General features: G+C 45.9%; 1 protein-coding gene, 1 non-coding gene and 1 pseudogene across 2 annotated transcripts; all 3 read right to left on the reverse strand.

The window, feature by feature from the left end:
• Positions 1–3530: 3530 nt before the first annotated feature.
• Positions 3531–27579, reverse strand: MRPL58 (mitochondrial ribosomal protein L58). The gene is made up of 6 exons (XM_083148048.1): positions 27355–27579; positions 25239–25272; positions 22923–22982; positions 20463–20545; positions 19118–19287; positions 3531–4035 (listed from the first exon to the last, which is right to left on the reverse strand). Exons 1-6 carry the CDS (start codon positions 27475–27477, stop codon positions 3951–3953), a joined length of 555 nt encoding a protein of 184 aa, XP_083004174.1. The 5' UTR covers positions 27478–27579; the 3' UTR covers positions 3531–3950.
• On the reverse strand, positions 16824–16941 carry LOC146011678 (5S ribosomal RNA; annotated as a pseudogene).
• Positions 17862–17980, reverse strand: LOC146017170 (5S ribosomal RNA). The gene has a single exon (XR_014450043.1). It is a non-coding gene; the product is annotated as a 5S ribosomal RNA (ribosomal RNA).
• Positions 27580–27801: the final 222 nt, after the last annotated feature.

Below are 27801 nucleotides of genomic sequence, written 5' to 3' on the forward strand. Positions count from 1 at the left end.
CTGGTGTAAAAGTTATCCACATAGAGGTGATAACCTTTATCCAGGAAGGGGTGCACTAAATCCCAGACAATTTTCCCACTAACACCTACGAGGGAGGGGGGGCATTCTGGCGGTTCAATTCTTGAATCCTTCCCTTCATAAACCCTAAACCTGTGGGTGTACCCTGAGGTGCTTTCACACAGTTTGTACATTTTTATGCCATACCTTGCCCTCTTACTGGGAAGGTACTGGCGGAATTTAACCCTTCCTTTAAAATGTATAAGGGACTCGTCGATACAAATAAATTTTTCAGGGATGTACACCTCTTCAAATTTGGCACTGAAATGATCAATGACCGGCCTGACTTTGAATAGCCGGTCAAAGGTGGGATCATCTCTGGGTGGGCACTGTGCATTATCGGTGTAATGTATAAATTTAAGAATTGTCTCAAATCGAGTCCGGGGCATGGCCATACGGTAAAATGGAGTACTGTACAGAACATCTGTACTCCAATATTGCCTAATTTCTGGCTTTTTTACTATGCCCATATGAAACACCAGACCCCAAAACGTCATCATCTCTACTGCATCTACAGGGGTCCACCTAGCAAATGATGACGTGGGGTTTTGAGCAATAAACTGCTGGGCATATAAATTAGTTTGGTCCACCATTAAATTTATAAAATCATCAGAGAAAAATAATTTGAAAAAGTCAATTTCTCTGAGACCTGTGGAATCAAATTGGATTCCTGGCATGGCCAAAAACTCAGGAACCTGGGGCTCAAAATTGTCTGGTGGTGGGGTCCATACGAGATCAATTATTGGGGGGGGGTCTCAGCTGCTCTACGGGGGCGTCTTTGAGGGGGTCCCTCATCACCAGAGGAGGAAGAGGAGCTTAAGGCGAATCCTTCAAATTCCCCGCTTGCATCACTGGCTGTGTCAGAGTCAGAAGCAAGCAGGGCATATGCCTCCTCCGCTGAATACATTCTCCTGGATGACTGGGAGGACATTTGGGAGGACATTTGGGATGCCATTTTTATTTTTGTGTTACTGGTAGTGAAATGTTTCAACACGTGTATAGTGTAGGGGGGGGTACAAACTTTATTTCAATCCGGGGGGTATGTAGTGTGTAGTGTGTATGTGGTGCAGAAAAAAAAAAATACTTTATACCAATAAAAAAAAAAAAAATGAAGGGGTTAAAAATAAAAAATTTAAGGGGTTAAAAAAAAAAAAAAGGTCCTGCGCCAAAAATTGAGCACAGATGTTGGTCAGTAACGTCTGTCACTGAACAGCGCTCAAAGGCAACAGGAATTTGATCAAAAAAAAAAATATATAGATCAACCCTGTACCGAAAAAGATGATCAGTGATGTACGTCACTGATCAGCGCACAGCGGCCACAGGACACCCACAAAATCACAGTGTGTGTAAAAAAAAAATTAAAAAAAGACCCCACAGCACACACACAAAAAAAAAAAAGGTGATCAGTGATGCGACACTGATTACCAGTGAGGTGCAGCAGGTGCACAACCTTTGGTGCAACTGACAGGTATATATAAAAAAAAAAAAACCTCTGTACCCCCAAAAAAGTTGCTGATCACCTCAGATATAGTGATCAGCACAAAAGGCGGGGGCAGCAGACAAAAAATTTAGCACTCTCTATCACTCTCTGTCACTATCTCTCTCTATCTCTCTATCTCTCACTATCTATCACTCTATGACACTGCAGCAGCAGCACTGACAGGTATATCTATATATAAAAAAAAACCTGCGCCCCCAAAAAGTTGCTGATCAGTTAATTTATACTGATCAGCACAAAAGGAGGGGGCAGCAGTCAGTTATATCAAAAATATATAGCACAATCTGTCACTATCTCTCTCTATCTCTCTCTCTCTATCTCTCTATAACTATCACACTGCAGCAGCACAAAATATAGCACTCTGTCACTAGGCCTCTCTATCTATCTCTCTCTCTCTATCTCTCTCTATCTATAACTATATCACACTGCAGCAGCACAAAATATAGCACTCTCTGACACTATCTCTCTATCTCTCTCTATCTCTCTATAACTATCACACTGCAGCAGCACAAAATATAGCACTCTGTCACTAGGCCTCTCTATCTATCTCTCTCTCTCTATCTCTCTCTCTCTATCTATAACTATATCACACTGCAGCAGCACAAAATATAGCACTCTCTGACACTATCTCTCTCTCTATCTCTCTCTATCTCTCTCTATCTCTCTATCTAGCTAGTACACTGCAGCAGCACAATTTCACAGGAAGGCACAAGTAGCAACAGGATCCAGGAAGCAGTGATGAAGCAGCGATCAGCACTCTCTGACACTATCTCTCTCTCTATCTCTCTCTATCTCTCTCTATCTCTCTCTATCTCTATCTAGCTAGTACACTGCAGCAGCACAATTTCACAGGAAGGCACAAGTAGTAACAGGATCCAGGAAGCAGTGATGAAGCAGCGATCAGGTAAGTATGGAGCAAGCTATGGAGCAAGGTTCTGGTCAGTATGGCGGCAGGGAGGTACGGTGACCGCACTGCACGCTATTCCAGACCGGAATGGCGTCTGCAGTGCAGTCACCGTTAGTTTAAATCCCCCTCCTTGGCTGTGATTGGTCCGTCGGTCCGACGGACCAATCACGGCCTTTAGGGGCGGGCGGGGTGCGGTGGGGTGACACCAGTGTCACCCTTACACCCCGCGGTGATTGGTGCTGTACTTTACAGCACCAATCACCTCTGATCCCGTGTCACCGGCGAACGTTATTCGCCGGTGACACAGGAAAACGCTGTAATTGGCTGTTCACACTGAACAGCCAATCACAGCGATCGCCGACGGGGGGGGCGGCATCGCAGCCCCCCCTGGGCATGCACGGACATGTCTGCTGTCAGGGACAGCAGACATGTTGAAACTGTCACCGCGTCTATAGACGCGGTGACAGTTAAATGCCATGACGTACATTTACGCCATGTGTCGGGAAGTACTTCCCGACCATGACGTAAATGTACGTCAAATGTCGGGAAGGGGTTAACAATATTATTTTTAACTTGGCTCTTGTCAGTAGATCTGTGATAGACAAAGGCTTTTTCAATGAATTCTACACAAGGCCAGGCCGTGATACACTAGGCGATTCCCATGCAATTTGAGCATCTTAATTGCATGTAATTGACAGAAAGTCTGTTGTGATGCATGGTCCCGTACACATCGCACCGCAGGCTACGAGTGACACTGGCTGTAGAAGCCCAAGCCGGGGAAGTTTGGCTAGGATGGCATGCAATAAATTGTATGCAAAAGGACCGCATCCAATATATCGCGTGCGATCCTGTCACCTGGGAAGGTCCTGGGCAGCTTCTCCGAGCTGAGAAGTCGCCCAAGTGTATGCCCAGCTTATAAATTACAGCAATCGCACATAAAAACAGCTGAAATCACTGGTAGAAAAGATTTGACATTACCATCTTTTTGTCAAGTAATTCATAATATTTTATCTTTAGCGTATGAACCTTGTACATTTTATACCTTATATAAACAATATGAACACCAACTCTATGTACAGAAATTTATTAAATTTGCAGTTAATAAAAGCAAATAAAACTGCTATCCTGCTCCAAGTAGCAGCTACCTGTGCAACGTCATTTTATTGCCCAGTAAACCTTAAGGTGCCCATACACGTCCCCGATGCGGGCGGTGCGATCTGTGCATGCTCCATTAGCACCTCATCGCACAGTACAAAAAGTATGTGCTGCACATACTTTTTGTACTTGCTTTTCATCGCATTGCATGCAAAAGGCATGTAATGCGATGTGTGCTATTTAAGCTCAAAACGCACGCTCGCATCGGGACGTGTATGGGCACCTTTAGGCTTCATATGGGAACAGAACTTTAGGTTTGTGTTGGCGACTTCATTGCTGTTTTGTCATAAGATAAGAGCTGGACACAGGAGACCTAACTGTTATTGCTAATAGTCAGTCCAGGCTGATATGTCGACTGTGTTTTATGCTAGACTGGATTTTCTTTTGACGCAGGCGTTCACGGTTCATGTTTTCGAATCTGAAAGAAAAAAAAAAAGTTGTCAGCTTAAGTTTTACATTAATAGCTACTAGAACTACATATTCAGGTGCCATTGGGAACCCTTATCTGTGCTCATTCAGTTAACCACAAAAAAAAAAACATACAACGTGAGATTTCAATATCAGAGACAGTAAGTGCAAATTTTTTCCTAATTTACAGTGGATTAAACTTACATTTCTGGATCATTACACTGCTTTTGCTTGAGCGAGCAGGTCTGCTATCCTTTTACGCTCTACCCTTGACTTTGGATGTGAATTAGTTGGCAAAGTTTAATCCATCTATCATGACATCCCACCAGACCCTCAACATCCCATCTTATTCTTTCCCACCTGCCTCTCCTCATCCATTTCATCATCTCTTCTTCCCAGTATCTGGAGATACTGTAATATGGCCCTTTTCCATTCTTCACACCATGCCACTTCCTCCCATGCCCCTATCCATCCCCACACCTATTGCCTGTTCCAGCTCTTCATAGAAACATAGAATTTGACGGCAGATAAGAACCACTTGGCCCATCTAGTCTGCCCCTTTTTTAAACATGTTACCTCAAACCATATTTGATCCTTATTTTTTTGTAAGGATATCAATATGCCTATCCCAAGCATGTTTAAATTGTACTACTGTATTTGCCTCTACCACCTCTGATGGGAGGCTATTCCACTTATCTACTACTCTTTCTGTGAAGTAATTCTTCCTCAAATTTCCCCTGAATCTTCCTCCCTCTAGTTTCAGTGCATGTCCTCGTGTTCTGCTGCTCCTCTTCCTGTGAAGACTGTCTCCCACCTGTACCTTGTTGTTAAAACCCTTGATATATTTGAAAGCATTAAAAGCATATTCTTGTCTACACCCAAAAAAACAAACATTGTTGATCATCATACAATTGCGATTGGTGGTTAAATGGAAGAATGCATAAAAACAATAGAAATTGTTTTCATTGTCTAACTTGTATAAAAAAAGGATTGATTTACTTTAGTGCAGGTCAGCATATTTAAAAAAAAAAAAAAAAAAAAGTGTAACCCAACCTGATTTAAATGAGCATTTTTCAAACATGTGAAATATAAATTACACAATATCCACTGGGCATTCTGTTTGTGCCTGAATCACAGATCATACTATTTACCCATGTGTTGGAACAATAGAATTACAGTACACATTCAAATAATTCTGTATTTACTTAATTTATCAATACAATACAGGTTGAGATAGATAGATAGAAATTTATCAATACAATACAGGTTGAGATAGAGATATATATATATATATATATATATATATATATATATATATATATATATATATATATATATATATATACATACATACATACATACATACATACATACATACATACATACATACATACATACACATATATATATATATATATATATATATATATATATATATACATACATACACACACACACACACACAATAAAGGCCAGAGACCAAAAGCATTTTGGATCATTGATTATTCTGTATATTTTTATATTTCAATGACCCGTGTGTAAACACAAAATGCAATTATGTTGTATAAAAATGCAAACATTTTATTTGTGCATGAAACAAGGCTTCAAAGCAAGAATCAAAGCTTGTGTACTATCTCAGGCACTTAATTTTAATGCTAAGCAATTTTTTTCTTGTACATATGTCCCCAGTAGTGCTTTTAGAGAATTTTTGAAATGATGGTTTTTGAAAACAGGAATTTTGGTCTTACCTGTTAATTCTGTTTTTCTGAAGCCATGGTGGATCACTGGTACCATGGGATATTCTAGGTCCTCCAGACCGGGCACCAAGGAGTTAAACTTCTGAGAGTGCAGCTGGGCTGGCCTCCTTAATACCCTGCCCTGCCCCAGGCTAATCAGTTTACTTACTACCAAAGCCCAAGGAACAGGAAAAGGCGAAGCCGACCCACACACACATACACCCCAACACCAGAGTCTTGAAGAAACAAGACAGAGAGACACTCAAACACAGTAGATAAGAGCGAAGGGTGGGCGCCCAGTGATCCACCATGGCTTCAGAAAAACAGAATTAAAAGGTAAGACCAAAATTCCTGTTTTTTCCTTCAGCCTATGGTGGACCACTGGTACCATGGGACGTCCTAAAGCAGTCCCTCAAGGGTGGGAACGCTCCCTAACTGCACTGAGGACTCCTCTGCCAAATGCTGCAGCAGCAGTGGCGAAGGAATCAAACCTGTAAAAACAGATAAACGTATGTACAGAAAACCAGGTAGCTGCTCTGCAAATCTGCACAGCAGAAGCACCCCGGCCCACCGCCCAGGACGATACTACCGAGCTTAGTAGAATGGGCTCTAACGGAGACCGGAACTGGCTTACACGAGAAAAGATAGGCTTGACGAATGGCCGTTATAAACAGTCCATTGCAAGATGGATCAGAGGCTGGCCAGCCTCTCTTACGCCCATCATAAAGAATAAAAAAAAGAATACGTTTTTCAGAGAGCCTTGGTTCTCCGAACATAAAGGCGTAATGCACGCACAACATCTAAAGTAACTAAATCCGAATCCTCGGAAGAAGAATTAGAAGGCAAAAAAGCTGGGACAACAATCTCCTGGTTCAAGTGGAAACTGGATACCACTTTTAGGAAGATAGTCCAAACGAGTACGGAGTACTACCCGGTCTTCGTGGATAACTAGAAAAGGTGTCTTAACTGATAAAACACCTAGGTCCGAAACCCTCCGAGCCGAAGCGATGGCCAGGAAAAAAAAACAGTCTTCCACGTCAACCAATGCAAAGTGGCCTCCGCCAAAGGCTCATACGGAGCCTTCTGTAAAGCCTTGAGAACAATGATCAAATCCCAAGGGTGAACTGGGGAAACATAAGGAGGCTGCAAGTGTAAAACACCCTGCAGGAAAGTCTTAACCGCAGAAGACTGAGCAATCCTCTTATGAAATAAAACAGAAAAAGGCGGATACCTGGACCTTTAAGGATGCCAGACGCAATCCTGTATCCAGTCCCTCTTGTAAAAAAGTCAATAACCCTGACAAAGAATATTGCCTAGGAGGCAAATGACACGTTAAACACCGGGCAAAATAAGTCTGCCACACTCGGTGGTAAACTCTAACAGTAGACCGTTTACGAGTAGAAATCATAGTATGAATAACTTGGTCTGAAATCCTCTAGCCTTTAAGACCGGCCGCTCAACCACCATGCCATCAAATTTAGACGGGGAAGGTCTGGATGAAGACAGGGGCCTTGCGTGAGTAAGTCTGGCCGTAGAGGTAGACGCCACGGGGGTGTGCTGGAGAGATCCTTGAGATCTGTGAACCACGCTCGCTTTGGCCAGTTGGGTGCAACCAGAATGGCTATTACCCTTTCCACCTGAATCTTCTCTGAAACAGGGCAATCGGAGGAAAGAGATACACCACGGAACCACCAGTGCGCCTATTAGAAATGCACCGGGTCTCTTGTGGGTGCTCGTAACAAAGAACCTTGTGGTTTTGCCGTGAGGCCAACAGGTCGATCTGAGGCCAAACCCACCGCACCACCAACTGGTGAAATACCTCTGAATGGAGGGAAGGCGCATGCAAGGTGAATTGAGACTGTCCTTAGATATAGGAACGTCCGCACTAAGTCCTGAACAGACTCTCTCTCTTGTCCTGGGGAGGAAAACTTGTTGCGACGAGGTATCCAGAAGGGTACCCAGGAGAATCATGTGCTGGGAGGGAATCATGCTGGACTTACGCCAGTTGATGAACCATCTGTATCCCTGTAAGATTGACATGTTCCTGGAGACTGGCCTGAGAGTTTACCATTGGAGAATATCGCCCAGTTATGTCAGGATTCAAATCCCTTGCAGTCGCAAATGGGCTGTCATCACTGTCTAGTGATCACACAAATTGTGATGAAGTGACCAAAAAGACAAAACTGGGAACTGGAAGAGATTTCTCTGAACAGTGCACCTGAGGAATTTGTGATGGTCCTCATGAATGGCGATATGCAGGTATGCATCCTGCACATGCAAGGAGGCCATTACCAGGAACAGGGTGTAATAGAACCTGGTGCCCTGTTGATATAAAGGGACCGAGATTACAACCCCCGCCGTGAAGAGGGAGCGAACGGCCCTGAGGAGAGCAGTAGCCCTGTCAATGTCTACAGGCAGACTTGTTGAAAAAGAATTGCCTGGGAATGTACCCTTTGAAAACAGAAGAGTAGATTCTGTTGATCGATGTGTCCGATGCGGTTTGCTGTTAAGCCCCATGGTGAGAACAAACCTAGTCAGGCAGATGGTTTGTACTTCTGCTCTGGGGCCTGCCCAGTCTAGCAAAATTACCTCATCCTAGGCTTTGGGACCGCTGAGGGTAATAAGGCAGTTTTTGGAAGCTGTCCTATTTAGGTATTGGCCACACGAGTACTATCCACGAGGACTATAAGATCTGAACATTTTGTTCCGGATCTTAGCTCTTCAGACAAGGTACAGTTGAAGCCTCTCTCAACTTTGTTGCTTAGGTCATGGCACACCATGGCCAGCCCTGGCTATCCTATTGTTCTCAGCAGAAATACAATACATAGAACAATACAGTAGGGGATTAGCATAGTAATCCCATTACTCACTTAATCCTATTAACAGGTTAAATGAGGAGGGCTACATCTGTATGTCAAAAGTAAGGCCAATGAAACTCATGCAGAAGCAAATGCAGGGCATATAACTGCTCCTGAATTTGCATAGATAGAAAATTGGAACAATTCCATAAATCTATCCGTAGGTTCCTTAAGGGACTTTACCAGACGTGCAACATGGGCATTGACTGGTGGTAAAAGGAAAAAACACCTAGTCAAGAGAAAGTTCTTGGTACAGTAGGATGTGCCCAGGTCTCCTACATAAAGAGCTTTCCTAGCTGTGGAGACGTGAAAACGGACAGGTCCTTCCTTTGAATAAAGGAGGCTGTACTGTAGGCTGAGGGTCTGCCTTAGGTAAGGACAAGCCCATACTAACGCAGCCACGCTGGTCAGGGACATTTTTCAGTGTCTGACTTGGGAGAAATTTCTGATGCAAAGCAGAAATCCTCTGATTGTGAGTCGTCAGACTGCAAAATTTGGCAAGTGAGCAGAAGCTAAGGATTTACGCTTAGCAGATTAGCTCAGATTGTTGCATGGATGCAGAAACCTGCACTAAATCCTGCACACCAGGATAAGCCATGAATTCATGCGGTTTTTCCCTTGCTTTGAAACCACAAGCCCCAACATGCTGAGACATGTAGTTACACAGTAGCTGGAGAGCCATGGTTAGGTCAGGACTGTGCTAGAGGGTGGTTCCGATCCGTGGAACTCACAATCAATGCCAGTAATGAGAGCAGATACTAAACCCCCAGGCTACGCATCTGATTGTTGCGTTACAGCAACATGAGGCGCTGTAGAGGCCACTGAGAAGCAGCTCCACTTTGGCTCAGCTGAACCTTTTACAGTAGCAAGTGGCAGTAGAGCCACAGAGCAGCTGTCACATGCCTGTGTAATCCTGTACTGCACAGGTAAAAAACCTGGCACTCTGTGCAGGTATAAATATGCCGCATCCTTTTGGGGGGATGGGGCCTTTAGAAGACATAGTGACCCTTGTAGAACAAGAGGGCCGATATGTACACTCACACCGAGAAAATGCATGCACACACTTACAAGTAAGTGAACAGTGGGGCAACAAGACACTGAAAAGGATAACTATCTATATGGAATAAATAGTTAAAACTACTGCACTGTGAGCCCACCACAGAAGTAGCTGCTGTTTAGGTAAACAGAGGTACTTAACATGGAATGTGTATAATACAATGAAACACCTTAAATTGACATGCAGTATAAACTGGCAGCCAATATATATACCAAAAGTGGCAGAAGTAAAAAAAAAATAATAATAAGATGAAAAATCGTCCGATTTCGATTGATAATCGGATGATATCGATCGGATGCGTGTCCCACGGATCCTCTGATCTTAAGCAATAAAACACATTCTAGAGCAGTAATCCTAGATAGTGTCTGGAAAACAGAAAGTGAAACTAACACTCTGTTCCCAGCTACCAAACACCATGGGCGGTATTCAATGAGCTGAATCGTTGGTCACAACGATTCAGTTTTTTCATTCGCCAGCCAATCGCCGGTTTTTTGCTGCCAATCGCCATGCATGGGGATTCGTGTGGAGTCGCCGAGTCACCCTATTCAACGTGGCTGAGAATCGCCGGCCCTAACGGCGATTCTCAGCCAACCCTGCGTTTCCCTAAACAGCTTCATTAATGTCGTCAGTGTTTAAAAAATTGCAGTGAAATGCAAGACAAATGCAAATTACCCTGAATAAACGCTTCCAATACAGCAGACGGCAAAATCTGGGTAATCTGCACAAAGGCCAAACGAAGGAGTGAGGTGGGGAGGAGAATCATGGGTAAGTGAGGTGCACCATGGGTAAGAACAGTGCTTTGTGGGAGAAAAAAAAAATACCTCAAAAAAATAGGAATTTGGTACTCACCGATAATTCCCTTTCTCCGAATCCGAAGGGGACACTGAAGTACTACGCTGGGGATAGTGTGGTGTTATGGAGGAGTTGGCACTTTAAGAACTTGAAGTGTGGTGTGGCTCCTCCCCCTCTATCCCCCCCTCAGACTCCAGTCTTAGTTACTGTGCCCGAGAGGAGAAAAGAGACCAGGAAACCTCTGACAGAGAGAGAGAGAGAATGAAAACAAGACACCGAAACAAAAATAAGTCAAAAGAACTTACATACAGACCATCGCATGCAACACAACCTGGCCACATGCGACCTGTAAAAACCCCTCCCTTACCAGAAGACCAGTGCCGGGAGGGCGCTCAGTGTCCCCTTCGGATTCGGAGAAAGGGAATTATCGGTGAGTACCAAATTCCTATTTTCTCCTTCATCCTCTGGGGACACTGAAGTACTACGCTGGGGACGTCCCAAAGCCATCCCCACGGGCGGGAAGGCGCTGGGCATCCTGAAGCACCGCGCGGCCAAACCTAGTAGAGGATGCCGCGAAGGTGTCAAACCTATAAAACTTAATAAAGGTATTGGGCCCAGACCAAGTGGCTGCCCTACATACCTGAGAAAGAGACACCCCCCTGGCCGCCGCCCAAGAAGGTCCCACCGAACGGGTGGAATGAGCCGAAACTCTAGTAGGCGGAGGCCGGGAGGCCTGAACATAAGCTTGTTTAATGGTTAGACAAATCCACCTGGCCAAAGTTTGCTTGGTAGCCGGCCAACCACGTTTTGCGGAACAGTATAGGACAAACAGAGAATCCGACTTCCTGAGATCCTTGGTTCTGTCCACATAAACCTGCAAAGTTCTGACCACATCCAGTGAAGCGAACTCTCCTGTCAAGGCCGGAACCACGATTGGCTGATTAAGATGATAAGCCGTCACCACCTTTGGCAAGTAATCCAATCTAGTCCGGAGTTCCGCCCTATCTGAGTGGAACACCAAATACGGAGAACGACATGAGAGAGCACTGAGGTCAGACACTCGTCTAGCCGATGCCAAAGCCAGTAAGATCACCGTCTTCCAGGTAAGTAAACGTAAATCAATAGATTCTAAAGGCTCAAACACCTCCGACTTGAGATAGTCCAGCACCAAAGGAAGATCCCAAGGTTCTTCCGGAGGTCTTACCGGAGGCTGCAGCCTTAGAACCCCATTCAAAAATGTTTGTATTTCCGGCATCAAGGCTAATCGCCTATGAAAGAAAACCGACAAGGCGGACACCTGGACCTTAAGGGACCCTAAACGAAGGCCCGCCTCAAACCCTGATTGCAGAAACCTCAACAATCGGGACAAAGAAAAAACAGCTGTAGGGCACTTGTGTCGTTCACACCACGACACATAAGCCTTCCAAATCCTGTAATAATGCCGGGAAGTAACCTCCTTCCTGGCTCTCATCATTGTGGGAATGACCTCTTTAGGTACCCCACGCCTACTCAGCAGCTCGGCCTCAACAGCCACGCCGTCAAACGCAGCTGCCTTAATTCTTGGTAGACGAATGGTCCCTGTTGCAATAGATCCTCTCTTTGAGGCAGTAGCCAGGGTTGATCTATCAGGAGCCCCTGAAGATCGGCAAACCAAGGCCGACGAGGCCAATTTGGAGCTATGAAAATCACAGTTGCCTTCTCGCGCTTGATCCGTTTGAGTACTAACTGAATCAAGGGTAACGGAGGGAACACATAGATTAGATGGTAATTCCACTCTGCGGTCAGAGCATCCGTCGCCACTGCCTCCGGATCTCGTGACCTGGAACAATACTGAGCCACCTTGCAATTCCGTTTGGATGCCATCATGTCTATCTGAGGTAACCCCCAACGATTGACAATCTGGCCAAACACCTCCGGATGCAGTGCCCACTCCCCTGGGTGCACATCCTGGCGACTTAAGTAGTCCGCTTCCCAATTGTCTACCCCTGGAATGAACACCGCCGAGAAGGCCAGAGAATTCCTATCCGCCCATTGAAGGATCGGGCGTACCTCCTGCATAGCTGCCCGACTGCGCGTTCCACCCTGTCTGTTGATATATGCCACAGCCGTGGCATTGTCCGACTGAATTCGGATCGGCTTCCCTCTGATGAACAGGTCCGCCTTGAGAAGAGCCAGATGGATAGCCCGAATCTCCAGAATATTTATCGGCAGCCTTGATTCCTGCGGAGACCAACGGCCCTGAAAGTGACGTCCCATCACAACCGCCCCCGAGCCCCTCAGGCTGGCATCCGTCGTGATGATAGTCCACTCCCAGACTCCGAACCGACGCCCCTCCAACAGATTGGGCGTGTGAAGCCACCAGTGAAGGGACAGCCGACTGCAGGGTGAAAGAATTACCGTCCTGTGCATGTGGACATGCGAACCCGACCACTGTCTCAACAGATCGAGTTGAAAAGTCCTGGAGTGGAAACGGCCGAAAGGCAGAGCCTCGAAGGAGGCGACCATCTTGCCAAGCAACCGAATGCAAAGGTGCACCGACACCCTCCGAGGACGAAGCACCTGCTTCACCAAGTCCTGAATCGAGGCAATTTTCTCCAAGGGAAGGAAGACCCGCTGTACTTCTGTGTCCAGAATCAGTCCAAGAAACAAAATCCTTTGGGAAGGTACCATCTGGGATTTGCCATAGTTTAGAATCCAGCCATGCCGAATCAAGGTCTGACAAGTCACGTGAAGAGCCTGTTCCAGCTGACTCCTGGATCCGGCTTTTATCAACAAATCGTCCAGATACGGAACAATCTTGACTCCTAGTGTGTGGAGAAAGGCAACCATGACTGCCATTACCTTGGTGAAAAGGCGAGGCGCCGATGACAGGTCAAAGGGCAGAGCCCGAAATTGAAAATGTTGGTCCTTGATTGCAAACCGAAGGAACCTCTGGTGTAAGTCGTAAATGGGAATATGTAGATAGGCATCCTTGACGTCCAAGGATGCCAAATATTCCCCCGGTTCCAGACCTGCCACCACCGAGCGAAGCGACTCCATTTTGAATCTGTGGTACATAATGTACTCGTTCAGCTTCTTTAAATTTAAGATCGGCCTTACCGACCCGTCTGGTTTTGGAACCAGGAAAAGAGGAGAATAAAACCCCTCTTTGCGTTGATCGGTTGGGACATGCATTACCACGCCAGCTGATAACAACCGCTGAACTGCTTGGAGTAGTAACTGGGAGTCTTTTTCCGCATGCGGAAGACCCATCGTAAAAAACTGTTGAGGAGGAGAACCGGCAAACTCTAGTTTGTATCCCCGAGACACGACTGAGAGAACCCACTTGTCCTTGCAGGATTCTTCCCAGACCTGCCGGAAATCCAGAAGCCGCGCTCCTACTCTGGGATCCCCCAGGTAGGAGGGGAGGGCGTCATGCCGCGGGCTTTTCTGGCTGCTTGGCGTCTGCACGCCGGGAGCCAGGGTTCGCGGCGGAGGTGGCGGCACCAAAGCCTCTACCTCTACCACGGCCCGAAGTAAAGGAACCTCTGGACTTACCTCTAAATTTCGGGGCCCCTCGAAAGGAGCGAAAAGCCGGACCCTGGTAAGGTTTTTTCGGAGGAGGCGCTGAGGAAGGGAGGAAGGTAGATTTACCCCCTGTCGCCTGAGCAATTAATCTATCCAGCTCTGGGCCAAAAAGAACATCCCCCGTAAAGGGAAGAGCTTCCACTGCTTTTTTTATATCCGCCTCCGCCTGCCAAGACTTAAGCCACAAAGACCGTCTGGCTGTAATAGACAGAGCCGAGATCCTTGCCACCAGTGAAGCCGAATCCCTGGCCGCCTCTCCAATATATGCCGCGGATTCCCGCATTTGATCAGCCAACTGAGCTAACTCCTCAGGAGGCCTCTGCTCCTCCAAGCCCCTGGACAAATCCTCTGCCCATTTCTCCATGGCCCTGCTGACCCAGGAGATAACAAAAATAGGACGCAAAGAGACCCCAGCCGTAGAAAAGATGTGCTTAAGCCCCGCCTCCAAACACCTATCTGGCGCCTCCTTCAGGGCCACCGCTCCCGGAATGGGAAGCGCTGCCTTCTTTGAAAGCTTAGAGACGGAAGCGTCCGCTAACGGCGGGTTCTCCCATTTCGCCCTGGCTTCCGGGGCAAAAGGGTAAGACGCCTTAAAGCGCCTGGATAACTGAAACTTTTTCTCAGGCACTTTCCAAATGTCCAACAGAGGCTTCTCCAACTCTATGGACTCAGGAAAAGTTACCGCAGCTTTAACAGGACGGCCAAAAATAGAAACCGGAGCAGGAGGTTCTTGCTCAGCAACATTAAGAGTCACCTTAATAGCCTGAATCAAGGCCTCTAAACCTTGAGCCTCATCCTGAACACCCTGCTCTTCATCCACAGGTGCAAAGGTATCATCCAACACCTGACACTCCCCCTCCTCTAGAGGGTTAACTTCCTCCTCATCAGAGGTATCAATCCTCAAAACCAAAGGAGCACCCCTTTTTTTAGGTGGAGGGGGGGCGCTGGACTGTGTAGGCATAACGGTGGATTGTACCAGCGAATCCACTGACCTAATCAACTCTCTGGCCCATGAAGGCTCAGCAGAAGACATAGTAGACAGATGAGAATGTAAAATCTCCCTGTCCCTACGAGATGCTGCCAGCTCAGAAGCTAAGGTAGCTAACACACTTGTAACCCCTTCAGCATTAAGGAGAGCAGCTTGCTGTTGAACAGCCCCTCCTCTATAGCAATCCTTACACAGTGACACACCTTTCACATGTTGTGTAAATTGCTGATTACACTGAGTGCAGGTGAACAGCTTCTGAGAAGCCTTAGAGCCAGAAGCTTTTGTTGCCATAATGCAATCCAATACAAACACTTCCTTCACTCAGCACACTCTAACACAGCCACACAGATAGCAGTGTAAACCCAGCAGTGTAAAAGAAGGAAATACAATAGGGGGAGAGGAGCTCACCTTCCCCGAATTAGCCCACCTGAATACTCCAAGCGGGGACTCCTAAAAAGGAGAACCCCTTCACTCACCCAGCGCAGTGACACAGTCTGTCCAGTCTGGGATGAAAAACGCTTTGCTGTCCTGAAGCAGAAGGGCTCTGAAGAGGCACAACAAACAGAGGAAGGCAGCGTGGGCTTTAGGAAGGCAGCGTTTGCTGCACTGAGGATTTTTAACCTGGAGGAGACGCCCATGACACGCCTCCTCCTTCCTCCGTCCCAGCGCGCGCTGAGGACAGCGGCTCTGAGACACAGACTGCCCCTCAGCTGGACCAGCGCGTGACTCTGATCCAGCAGTCACCCGGCGCCCAGCGCCCCAGTCCTGATCTCTCCGGCGGGTGACTAGCCAACAGAGCAGTAACACAAGCCGCGAGCGGCTGTGGCTGCTTCCCCACACCTAGAGTGCAGGCGGCTGAGGTCAGCAGCGTGCACCGCACGCAGTGCCGCTCTGACCTCCCAGAGAGCTTTATACACACTGCAGGCAGCCAGTCTAACACTCAGGCTGCCTGCACACTTCTATATAAAACAAAAAACGGACAACCAGAGACCCCTGCGGGAGCCTCTTGCCCAGGGATCCTACTCCTCCGGGCACTAAACTAAGACTGGAGTCTGAGGGGGGGATAGAGGGGGAGGAGCCACACCACACTTCAAGTTCTTAAAGTGCCAACTCCTCCATAACACCACACTATCCCCAGCGTAGTACTTCAGTGTCCCCAGAGGATGAAGGAGAAATTAAATATATATTTGTATAGCACTTCTACGACCATCACATCACACAAGGGCAGCAAATAATAATACATTACACTTGCACAGTTAAATAGAACACTTAAAACCAATTATTTGACATGTTCCTATAAAAGTTCACCAGAAAAAGATGACGAGGGACACTCGGTGAGGAACGGCGATATGTAACAAGAAAAAGGAATCGCCAACTTCTCATTGAATACACTTTTGGCGATTCCCCTCGACTACCGTCGATTCCCCATGAAAAATCCTATAGACTAAAAACGGCGATTTGGAGAGAATAACATTTGGCGATTGGTGCTTCATTCACCGGTCCTCATCGGCGATTATAGGTCATTGAATAGGGTGATTCGCATTTGGAGCTCCAAAAATCACCGTCAGACACGAAAAAAACACAGAATCGCCATAAAACTTGGCGATTCTGGCTCATTGAATACCGCCCCATGAGGTGAGGTAGGGGACATGTACCCCGACACTAGGACAGTGTTGGTATTGGGTAGTAGTAACCTTCCTCTATCACTCTCTCTCTATCACACTAATCACCCTGAGGTGAGGTAGCTGTGCATGACATAGGCTGTGACAGGCAGCTCCACACTCCTCTGCTATAATGCCTAACCCACAGCACCTGGTGTGCACATGTGGTCTCCCACTCAGTACTAACCAGGCCCCACACTGCTCAGCTGCCAAGATCAGATGAAATAAGGTCTATCCAGTGTGGTATGGCTGTAGGTCTGGGAGAATGAGAGGAGAGAGGGAGAAAATGGGAGCCCTGTGGCAGAAAGCCCCTGAAGGGAACTGTCTACAGGGTTGTGGAGACAAAAATCACACACAGCCTTAATTAGGACAGTGGGTAATGACAGGCACTACACTAATTGGAAGAGACACAAACATAAGATAAGTGTCTCTGTTATCTGCTTCTGTGAGCATACCACAGTAGTAATAAACTGTAAAGTAACAGAGTATACTAAATAAAAAACACAGATAACCTCAATTAGTGAGAAAAAATAGGGTAAAAATTAACCCCTATTTAGGCATCTATTCTCAACAACCAGCACCATGAGGTGAGGAAGGAGGAATATGCAACCTGACACCAGGACAGTGCAGGACAGGGAGGCATAACACTCAGCGCCAGCAGTCTCTCCTTCAAGTCTTCCTCCGTGCAGCATGCAGGATAGGCAGTGTCTGACTAACATTCTGGCACACCTGTTTGAAACAGGCACCAGAAGGAAGGAGAGAGGCGGGAGTGATGTCAACCAGGCAGGAAATTTGAAACAAAGGACCTGCACTGGGGCTGGGGGTGGAGCTATGGGCTGCTCAAAAAAAATAACCCCCTCCCGGAGCCTAACCAGGGCTATATGCCCATATAGGACCTGCAACAGGTCAGCCCTGGTGGCCTAGAGGGGAGACCGAAAGAACGGGACCCCGCTGCCGGGACCGCTGGCGTTGCCTCCTCCGCCAGCGGTGGTCACCGCTATTGGTATGCCGGAGCCCCACACCGGGACTCCGCTTACCTGACTGAAGCTTTCAGACGCTGCAGCGGCTCCCCCGATGCCTTGTGGAGATGCTGAGGCATCTGGCCATGGAGGTCAGAGACCCAGCACAGCATGCTTCCTTCTGTTGCAGTGCACTGTGCACAGCGCCTGCAGCAGGCAACCTACAGCACCTGGTGTTCCCATGAGGTCTCCCACAAAAGTACTAACCAGGCCCAACACTGCTTAGCTGCCAAGTTCGGATGAGATTGGGCCTATTCAGTGTGGTATGGCTGTAGGTTGAAATAAAATAAAAAATGAAGTTTAAAACCAGGGCTGTAACAGCCCTACTCCTACAAATGTGCCTGTTCCTGAGGCACCAAGAAAAAAACTGATTAGCCTGGGGCAGGGCAGGGTATTAAGGAGGCCAGCCCAGCTGCACTCTCAGAAGTTTAACTCCTTGGTGCCCGGTCTGGAGGACCTAGAATATCCCATGGTACCAGTGGTCCACCATAGGCTGAAGGAAAAATGATGGTTTTCAGAATTATTTGGATAACCTATCTGGATAAGGGATACTCAAACTGTAATCCTATTGCAGCTACTACAAAGAGTGTCAAGGTGACATTGGAATGTAGTTATTTAATACTGAAGGTCTCTATTTTAGACCGTTTTTTCATCTGATAATATGAAATACTAACCACAGTTTACATAATTTTGCCACTACTCTAGCACGGTTTGATATTGTACTTTGAGGAATTTTAAATTAACAGCAGCAGAGGCAGATAGCTACGTGTCCACGTGGTGTTTTTTAAACCCATATACACGAAAATAAAAGAGTGCTGCATACAGATGTATTAAGCCACATAGACACTAGATGAGAGAGTAGTAGATATCGCTCAGAAGGGCCCAGCCTGAGCGATATCTTTTTCTATCACATCTAGGGGCAGATTCATTAAGCCTGGTGAAGTGATAAAGTGGCTTGTACTTTATAAACGGCTTATCAGCTCCTAGCCCGTCAAGTTACAGGCCGGGTTTGAAAAATAACAAATAGGAGCTGACTGGCTGGAGATAAAGTACTAGCCACTTTATCACTTCACCGGGCTTAATAAATCTGCCCTATAGTGTGTATGGTCAACATCGTTAACGATGTGTGCCTCCACTGGGAGTGGGGTGGTGGTGGTGTCTATTTGGCTAGATCACATAAAAAATTCCCATTACTACTTTGCTGTGTATACCACATGGGTACACATAACAGCTGAGTTCCTTAGGACTCAACAGGCAGGAGACACGTGCGCTGGTTTCCATTGCATGCAACCCACTATGCAGCAATCAGGGTGCTGCCTTGTGTACCCATCACAGCAACACTGTAGGAGGTCACGTCTGTAGCAAAGCAACATACTTCAGAAAAATGTCAGTGGTGGGCGAAGCACCAATGTACCTGATCTGCCGAAGTTCAAGATCTTCCTGCGTTTCAGACTTTGGCTTCTGGCTGGCCTCAGAAATCATCTCTCGGATTTTATCCAGACAGTCTGCCAGGTTACGCATTTGGTACCGACTCACTTGTGACACTACTATTAGCTCTCCACTTCGATTTATGCGATTTTTATACTAGAGAACAGCAGAAACACAGTAGAATCCATGAATGTTAGATAGCAGACAATAAGCGGCCAGCAAAACAAAATGATAGAAAAGGGACTAAAAAAAAAAAAAAAAAAAATAATTAGAATAATTGTAAATAGCAGTATAAAGATAGGATTGCTGACAGCTAACCAACCAAGAATAAAATATTTAAGAACTTAAGGTACTTGTGTACTAGCACGGCGCCCACGATATTTGGTCGTACGACATATAATTGCATCACATGGCATACACCCGATGCGATTTAAAATTGCATAAGCCCCCTATACGATGTTTAATTGTATAAGCACCCTAATGGGGGCTTACAATGTTAAATGCACCCCCACTATGAACGTGAACCCGAAGCGTGGCGAGCACAGCGAGCCCGTGAGGGGCAGCGGTACGCGTCCTACGACCTTTTCATACCCCCACTATCCACGTCGGCTTGGAGTTGATTTTATATAGCGTGGCGAGCGCAGGGCTCGGTGGCTCGCAACACTATATAAAGTCAACTCCACGCGACGTGGATAGTGGGGGTATGAAAAGGTCGTAGGATGCGTACCGCCGCCGCTCTCCACGCTTCGGGTTCACGTTCATCTTGGGGGTGCATTTAACATGGTAAGCCCCCATTAGGGTGCTTATATAATTTTAAATCGCATACCATTGTATATGCGATAGAATGGCATACAATGCCATAAAATTCGATGGTATACAATTTAAAATTGTATAACATCGGCTGCCATCGCATCGCATGCCTTATGGTCTGCGATGCGATGGGCGCCGTGCTAGTACACAAGTACCGAACTTAATTTTTTAATTCAGAAGCATATCAGTGCCCATATAATTATTCTTAGATATATATATATATATATATATAGTTTATTACGAAAAAAGCGACTTATACAGTACATAGGCACTCCATTCGTTGACGGAGAAGTAGATTTGTTTAAGCTTCTAAAAAATACAAAGAAGTGATGTTGCCAAAGCAAACCAATCAGATTCTGGCTATAATTGTTCTGTTGAATTCAAGAAAATTATAGACTTTTTAGTTGCTATAGGCCACACCACTACTTGTCTGTTTTAGAAGTGTTAGTAAATCTACCCTTTAGTCTAAACCGTACAACCTAAAAGAGAGTTAACACAGAATCAATGGAAGACTTTGCCACCTGTAGAGAAATGTTCTGCCTGACGTCTTCTGGAATCCAGTTAGCTGAGGATAAGTGAAAACGAACTTCAGCCTTCGTGTTAACTGCGTGAACATAAAAAAATAAAAATAAAAAAAACACCCCAGTACCCATGGTAATATACTGCAGGCTTGTGGTAGTTTATGCATTGTTCCCTGTGGCTACACAATTAGACTCAAAGTCAGCCCTTCTCCTGCACTTACCTGGAAGTTTTTGCAGACCTCCTGAGGTTCCCCAAAATAATTACCCCATTTCACTATAGCAGCAGTGAAAATAGTAGTAATTTCAATACAAAAAAACACAAACAGTAAATTGACTACAGTTTTTAAAAATGAAAATAGGTGACGTTGTCCATAGAAATATCTCCTATTCATTTTTAGACATGTCAATAAATTTACCCCATAGTATCAATGATAATTTGACAAACCTATGCAGAGTCCAGTCCATAGCACACACAAAATTATCAAAGGCCCCCTTCTGTCAGTTATCAGCATTAAACATGTATAACTAGTGTTCCCTCTAAGCTTCTTTTGCAGGGTGCAGCACTCTGCCTGTTTTTAAAACCTCAAAAGGCACCCTGCCCTTTTTGTGTGTGGCACCACACTGACTTTCAGTGTGTGCCATCATGTGTAATGGGCATTATGGTGTGTGGTATAATGTGTAAGAGGCATTACAGTGTGTGTCATAATGTGTTATTGTCAATACGATAAAATATGTAATGGACATAGCAGAGTATGACAATGTTTAATGGTTACATTTATAATGTCAATTTCTAATCTAAAATGTGCCCATCTGATTAAAAAAAAAAAAAAAGGGCCCTGTCCAGTTGTCAGTACCCTGCTCTAGAGTGAACACTATATAACTATACACAAACTAGTGGAAAGTTAAAAGAAAATATAGAACAAAACACATACTGATTTTGCAGTGTAAATGATTGCTGCTTTAAAAAATAAACTGGAGATATCTCACCAAATCTCTCACTTTCTGAATCTCTCATCCTATTACATTTCACCCAGAGTCTTATTGGCAACATCACACCTCTTTTCATTTTTAGAAAATTTAGTAAATTTACCAAACAATCACTCCCTGTGGAGAGCTTTGCTAAGAAGCAGTGAATATCCAATTCACAGGGGCATATTTCACTGCTTAAATCAAATAAAAAATAAAATAAAAAATTCTCACTGAGGGGTAGATGTATGAAGCAGTGATAAGGGAGAAGAAGAGATAAAGGGGAAGATGTATTATCCGTCGTTATGGGGGAGAAGGGTATCAGCGTACGTTATGTGCACTGATACCGCTTCTCCCCCATGTATGATAGAGCCGGGATGCGGTAATGGACAGGGGCGCTATGCTCCCCTGTCCATATCGGCGCTGCTATCAAAATGATAGCAGGCCGAATGTATGAACGGTCAGCATCGCTGACCGTTCCGCACGAAGCCTGCTGTCCCTGCTGTTAGGTCTGGGCTGCGCTGGGGATCTCGCGTGAACAGCGAGATCCTGCGCATGCCCAGTGCTGCCGGCCGGGGGACAGGAGATAGCGCATCAGTATTAACTGATGCGCTATCTCCAGAAAGGGACATCGCCGGAGGGGGGAGTTAACGCTCCCCCGCTTCGGCAGACAAGATGTTAATACATCTTGTCGATGTCCCTTCCTGCTTCGCCTCGCTATTGAGGCGAAGCAGGAAAGTGCCTTGTGCTTTATAGCCAATCAGCTCCTAAAGGTGCCCATACACTAGTAAGATTTATCTTCAGGTCTGGCTGGTTGGAACAAAAACATGATTATGGATGAGTGACAGTTTGTCAGTTTTCCAGCATTTCCAAGCAAATGGTCAACTGTCATTTGCTCTCATCCATAACCATGTTTTTGTTCCAACCAGACAGATCTGAAGATAAACCTGCGTGTGTATGGCCACCTTAACTGTTCCTTTTTAAACCTAGCCTGTAACTTAACAGTCAGGAGCTGATTGGCCCCGTGATAAAGTACTAGGCACTAAGGGGCAGATTTATTAAGCTTGGTGAAGTGATAAAGGGGCAGATTTATTAAGCTCGGTGAAGTGATAATGTGTCTGGTTTTTATCACTGGCCAATCAGCTCCTAGCTCTGAAGATACAGGCTTGGTTTGAAAAATGACAGGTAGGAGCTGATTGGTTTTTATCACCAGCCAATCATTTTTCAAACCAAGCCTGTAACTTCAGAGTTAGGAGCGGATTGGCCAGTGATAAAAACCAGACACTATCACTTCACCGAGCTTAAAACCAGACACTATCACTTCACCGAGCTTAATACATCTACCCCCTTATTACTTCTCCTCCCTTATAACTGCTTCATACATTTACCCCCCCCCCCCCCCCCCCCCCCGAGTCATTTGAACCATGCTGTGCATATTATTGGTCATTGTTTTTTTTTTTTGCAGTTCTTCTACTTCACCATGTATGTTCTTACCTTTATTGACATTCTGCCCACCTGGACCACTACTTCTGCTGTAGGAAATGCTCAAACGATCTGAAATTGCAGTTTACTAACATTTTAGGAGTCATACAACAACCTCCTACAACCTGAATGCACAGGTGGCCTAATGGGGGCGTATGTATGTACACACACACACACACACACAAGATCCTAATTCCCTGTTGGTAGGAATTAAAAAGCAAAGATATACAACACTAGAGGACTGGCACCAATATGGAGGTCACAACCTTGTGACCAATAGATATTTTATCAGTGTGTTTCTGAACAGACCCGTATTGGTCACAAGGTTGCGACCTCCGTATTGACGTCAGTTAACAGAACAACCCCATCTAGTCGCAAGCAATAGGTCACCATGGCCCAAAGGATCGACAAGTTTTTGTGGATTTATTTAAAAACTTTTACTTTATTTACCATTCTCGTGGACGAAGATTAAGGGGGAGATTCAATCATGGCCACGGGGCAGAAATAGCGGCCAAAAGGTACTCAATCCCAGCTGGGACTCGCCTGCAACAGGTTCGTGTCTCTATTGAGGGAAATCTGTATTGTCAGAAATGGCCGCTGGATTGTCGAATCCGTGGCAGTTTCCGTCTATCTGAACCCATTTTCACAGATACTGGGAAGAATCTGTGAAAATGGGCGTCGACTTTTACCTGTGTCCATCATTATGTCGACCTTTTTACGATGTCAACATAACAACTAGAACACAATTGGAATTTAATAGCAACCAATTTACTTGCAACTCTGAATTGACCGCCAAAATCAGTTTCAATACATAACAAGGGAATCTGATCTCTGGAGAACATTTCACCAAAAAATAGGATTATACTTGTACGGTGCAAACACCGATTCAAAACACATTAAAAAAAGGTGAGATGTTCAAAATATCAGCTTCACTCACATTTGTTATATAAATAAAGAAAAGTTTATCTAACAAGATAATATATCCTATATAAAAAGGTATACATTACAGGTCATTATGATAAATAAAAATGTGTGTGTGCAATTTTCACACCTATTTTGACAAATTCACTTGGCACTCAAAGGGTGTGTCAAAATAACATGTTAGTATACTTTGGAGAACATTTTCCTGTATAGATTATGGCATTTTAACGTCAAAGCTCAAAGAACAAATCTCCACCATTCGGTACTTCAAAGTGGTGGTGCCGGCCCTGCCCACGAGTCGGTCAGAACAATGACCTACTAACCTGAATGTGCAACAGTGTATTTTATAATGTAATATGCTCCATACCGCCCAACGGCGCATTCGGCACCGGAAATTTTTGGAGAGTGACCTAACGAAAGAGGGAATGGCCTATACCGGCGGTCCCCCCCCCCCGCAAGGCCACGCCCCCTTTTCCCACTGTGGGCGCATGCCCAACAGCTCTGTGAGCTGCAGGCTATGCCCCCAGCCCCTCTGGCTGCAGGAATAGACGCTGTGGGGGGGGGGGGGGGGGGGGGGGGGGGTGTGACACTGCTGGCTGCAGGAATGTCCCAAAAAACTGGGAAGTTTCCACGATAAGCGGGACAGTTGGGAGGTATGATGCTCTGATATGCTGCCATTTACAGATGTCTATAGTTACTGTATATACTGCCATAGGTACATACTCCAGGCAATGTTCACAGGTTAAGGGGCGCGATGAATCACCTAGTACTCTGTAAATAACATCCTCAGAATCTTATTGATAAAGTGTAAAAGTTCCAGAAAGGAATTAGGGGATGCAGCTAGGAATCCAGAGGTTGAAATCCCAACAGAGGTATCCACATGCCAATTATTCGTGATAGGCTTAGACACTGGGAAGAGGTGGTGGTGGTGGGGATTCTCAGATGTGTAAAATCTGCATTGACTGATGGGAGAGAATGAAAAAGTGCCTTATGCATGGAGTAAACGTACAGGTGCACCTAATTTTGTGAAGAGATTTTTGATGAAAGACTAGTAGACAATCTATGACTGAATGTTAAGCTGTGTACACACTGGCATATAATTGCTGAGCGACCAAATTGCCAGCGATTGGAGTGAGCACCGGCGATAAATCGCCGGGTGCGCGCTCCCGTTTTCAGCCCCCTAATGGTCGCTGGTCGGAGGAGCATGCTCCTCCGACCAGTGACTTCACCTGCCTCTTTTCCTGGCAGTGTGACATTTTCATCAGCGACCATCTCTTCTCACTGATGAAAACAGGACACTGAGCAATATGATTGCTGAGCAATATATTGCCAGCGATCATATTGCTCTGTGTGTACACACCTTTACAGGACAGACTAATGTCACAGGAACTTTCACTATTTACTCACCAATGGGAATATCTTTTTGAGCCTCTATTTTATTCTGTAATAGTAAAAAGAAAAAACACAATATGAAGAGAATGCAAATTATTAAGACTTAAAATTACAGAATACAAATTCGATTCTAAAAAGGTATATTTACTAAAATTACTACTATGTACATTTGGCAATAGCAGCCATTTAACTGCCAGAAACGAAATTTACTACACAATTATTGAGTTATTTGTATTAATCAGTATGAGGCTACACTGAAGTCTCACACATCAGGTTAGCATTATCATTGGTGCTTAACATTGAGGGTTTATAGCAACTGTTCACTTGACCATCGATGGCCATCCATTGGGTGCCATGGTGGGTCAATGTGAGAAGAGGGTTGGGCTGAAAAGCACAACAGGGGGCAGGACTAAACACTGTGCTCCCTATGCCAAGGAACAAATAGGGGGCACAGTGTTGCCTCTCTGCCATCTATGGCAAATAAAGTTTCCATAAGTGGTCCTCCTCACAGCAAATAAGTACACAATCCATATGTTTCAGATCAAATGTTTAGTGCAAAGGTTTCCAAGTATGTGAACAAAGCGGTAAATGGGTCCTACGCAACTATGTGCTTACAATTCAGCAAACTAGCCTGAGAAAATGAGCACATGATTGTTGGAAGCTATATTACTATTAACATTTAAACTAGGCATGCACACTACAATAATTTGGACAATCCACCCAATACCAGCAGATTGCCCAGATAACTTTCCAGTGTATGTGGGTGATCGGTCAGAAAATATTGATGATTTGGGCATGCCGGATTGTGTATGATACCCATCCAATGCAATAATTGATGATATGGGTCATTGGGTCCACCCTATTTAGGTCAACACGCATTGGGTCAACCACTGAAGGTCAACACAAGCATTAGGTCAACAATACCAAGATCAACGGTCAAAAGATCGATATGAGTTTCCACAGTTTTTTTGTCTGGAAAGTCAACGTGTACCACTGCGCTCACCATGCTTCGGGCATGGTTCCTCTCTCAACCAGCATACTTTTATTCTCCCGCCATGCTGTAGTGGCACAAAAAAACATAAGAAACTCATGTCACCTTTGTCAACCTACCAACCTTAGCCATGTCAACCTAGTCATTTCAGGTGTGGACCTAAGCGCCCTGCTGAACTTCAATGGTCATCCTAGTGACCCTATCCCCAGGGGCGTAACTATAGCACCGCAGCCCCCACCACCGCGGTGGGGGCGCTGTGCATGTGGGGGCGCCGGGGGCTGCGGTGCTATAGTTACCCCCCCCAATCCCCCGCAGACTTACGTATCTCGCTGGTCCCGGCGGCTCCGTTCTTCTGATGAGGACCACCACAAAATGGCCGCCCCCATATAGCACACTGTTCTCTGAAACTGTCTGCTGTATGGGGGCGGCCATTTTGTGGTGGTCCTCAGCAGAAGAACGGAGCAGCCGGGACCAGCGCAGCGCGATAGGTAAGACTGCGGGGGAGGCCGGGGTGCTTGACGGGGCATAGGCGACGGGGCGGCCGGGGTGCTTGACGGGGCGGCGGGGGGTGGGTATGGGCGCCCCCCCTAACGGCGGGGGGGCGCCCAAAACGTAGCTACACCACTGCCTATCCCTACCTGATAATGCTGGACATACACGTGCAGATAAAAAGCATGCGCAGTAGGCTCTGGCATAATGACAATAGTTGACTGCGCCGTGAAGAGGAGAGGCCCCTTCTATAATAACCACTGCACAAAGCGTATGTTCATGATATCTGCAGGGTCTGAGGCTGCCAGATAAACGTGACTGACCAACATTTTATCTGCATACGTATGCCCAGAATTACATGACGCCTACATACTCCATCCTACTTTTCAGGTGGACATTATACTACTGACATTATTTCTGGGCAACTGAAACTTAATATATGCTACAGGGGTTAATTATGCACCCTGTCCTTTATATGTGAAATACACCCCCCGGGCAGGTGCGAGAAGGCTGCAGCTTACACGGTAACCCACAGCGCATCACAAACCGCACAGGCTTCCCAGTGGGTGAAATAACCTTCACTCGGTTTCCAATCATGTAGAGCCGCAGTACAGCTCCTCTCCCTCCCCTTCCTGTGTCCTCCCCGCTCACCTCCGCCGTCCGGCACACGCTATCCGGGTATAACTTATCTAAACTATATGCGCTTCGAAATTGGGAACGGGTGCCAAATGCACGAAGCGCTGCAAAGCGTGACAGCAAACTGACAGTCGCCATATTGGCTCCAATAACCGTCCCGTCCCGGTGACGTAGAAGTGTGTAGCCTGCTACCAGCTATTTTTCCCTTTCAGCTCGTCATCAGCATCATGTCTACTCTGTGCCTCATGACGTCGGAGTGACGTTTCCTCTCACAGGTCATGTGACAGTGAGAGTCACATGGTACAGCGCTTTGGCGTAGATGGGCAAAACGGGTCCAGTAGATCAGTCCGTGAAAAGATCCGTATCTTTTACACGGATCAACGGCTCGCTTTGGAAGAAGGGGTCATTTCATAAAAACGAAGCATAATTTGTTTTACAAACATTTATTGCCATTTTTTTTTA

This window comes from Crinia signifera, chromosome 6 (genome assembly GCF_055691185.1).
Source record: "Crinia signifera chromosome 6, ASM5569118v1, whole genome shotgun sequence".
NCBI classification, from domain to species: Eukaryota; Metazoa; Chordata; class Amphibia; order Anura; family Myobatrachidae; genus Crinia; species Crinia signifera.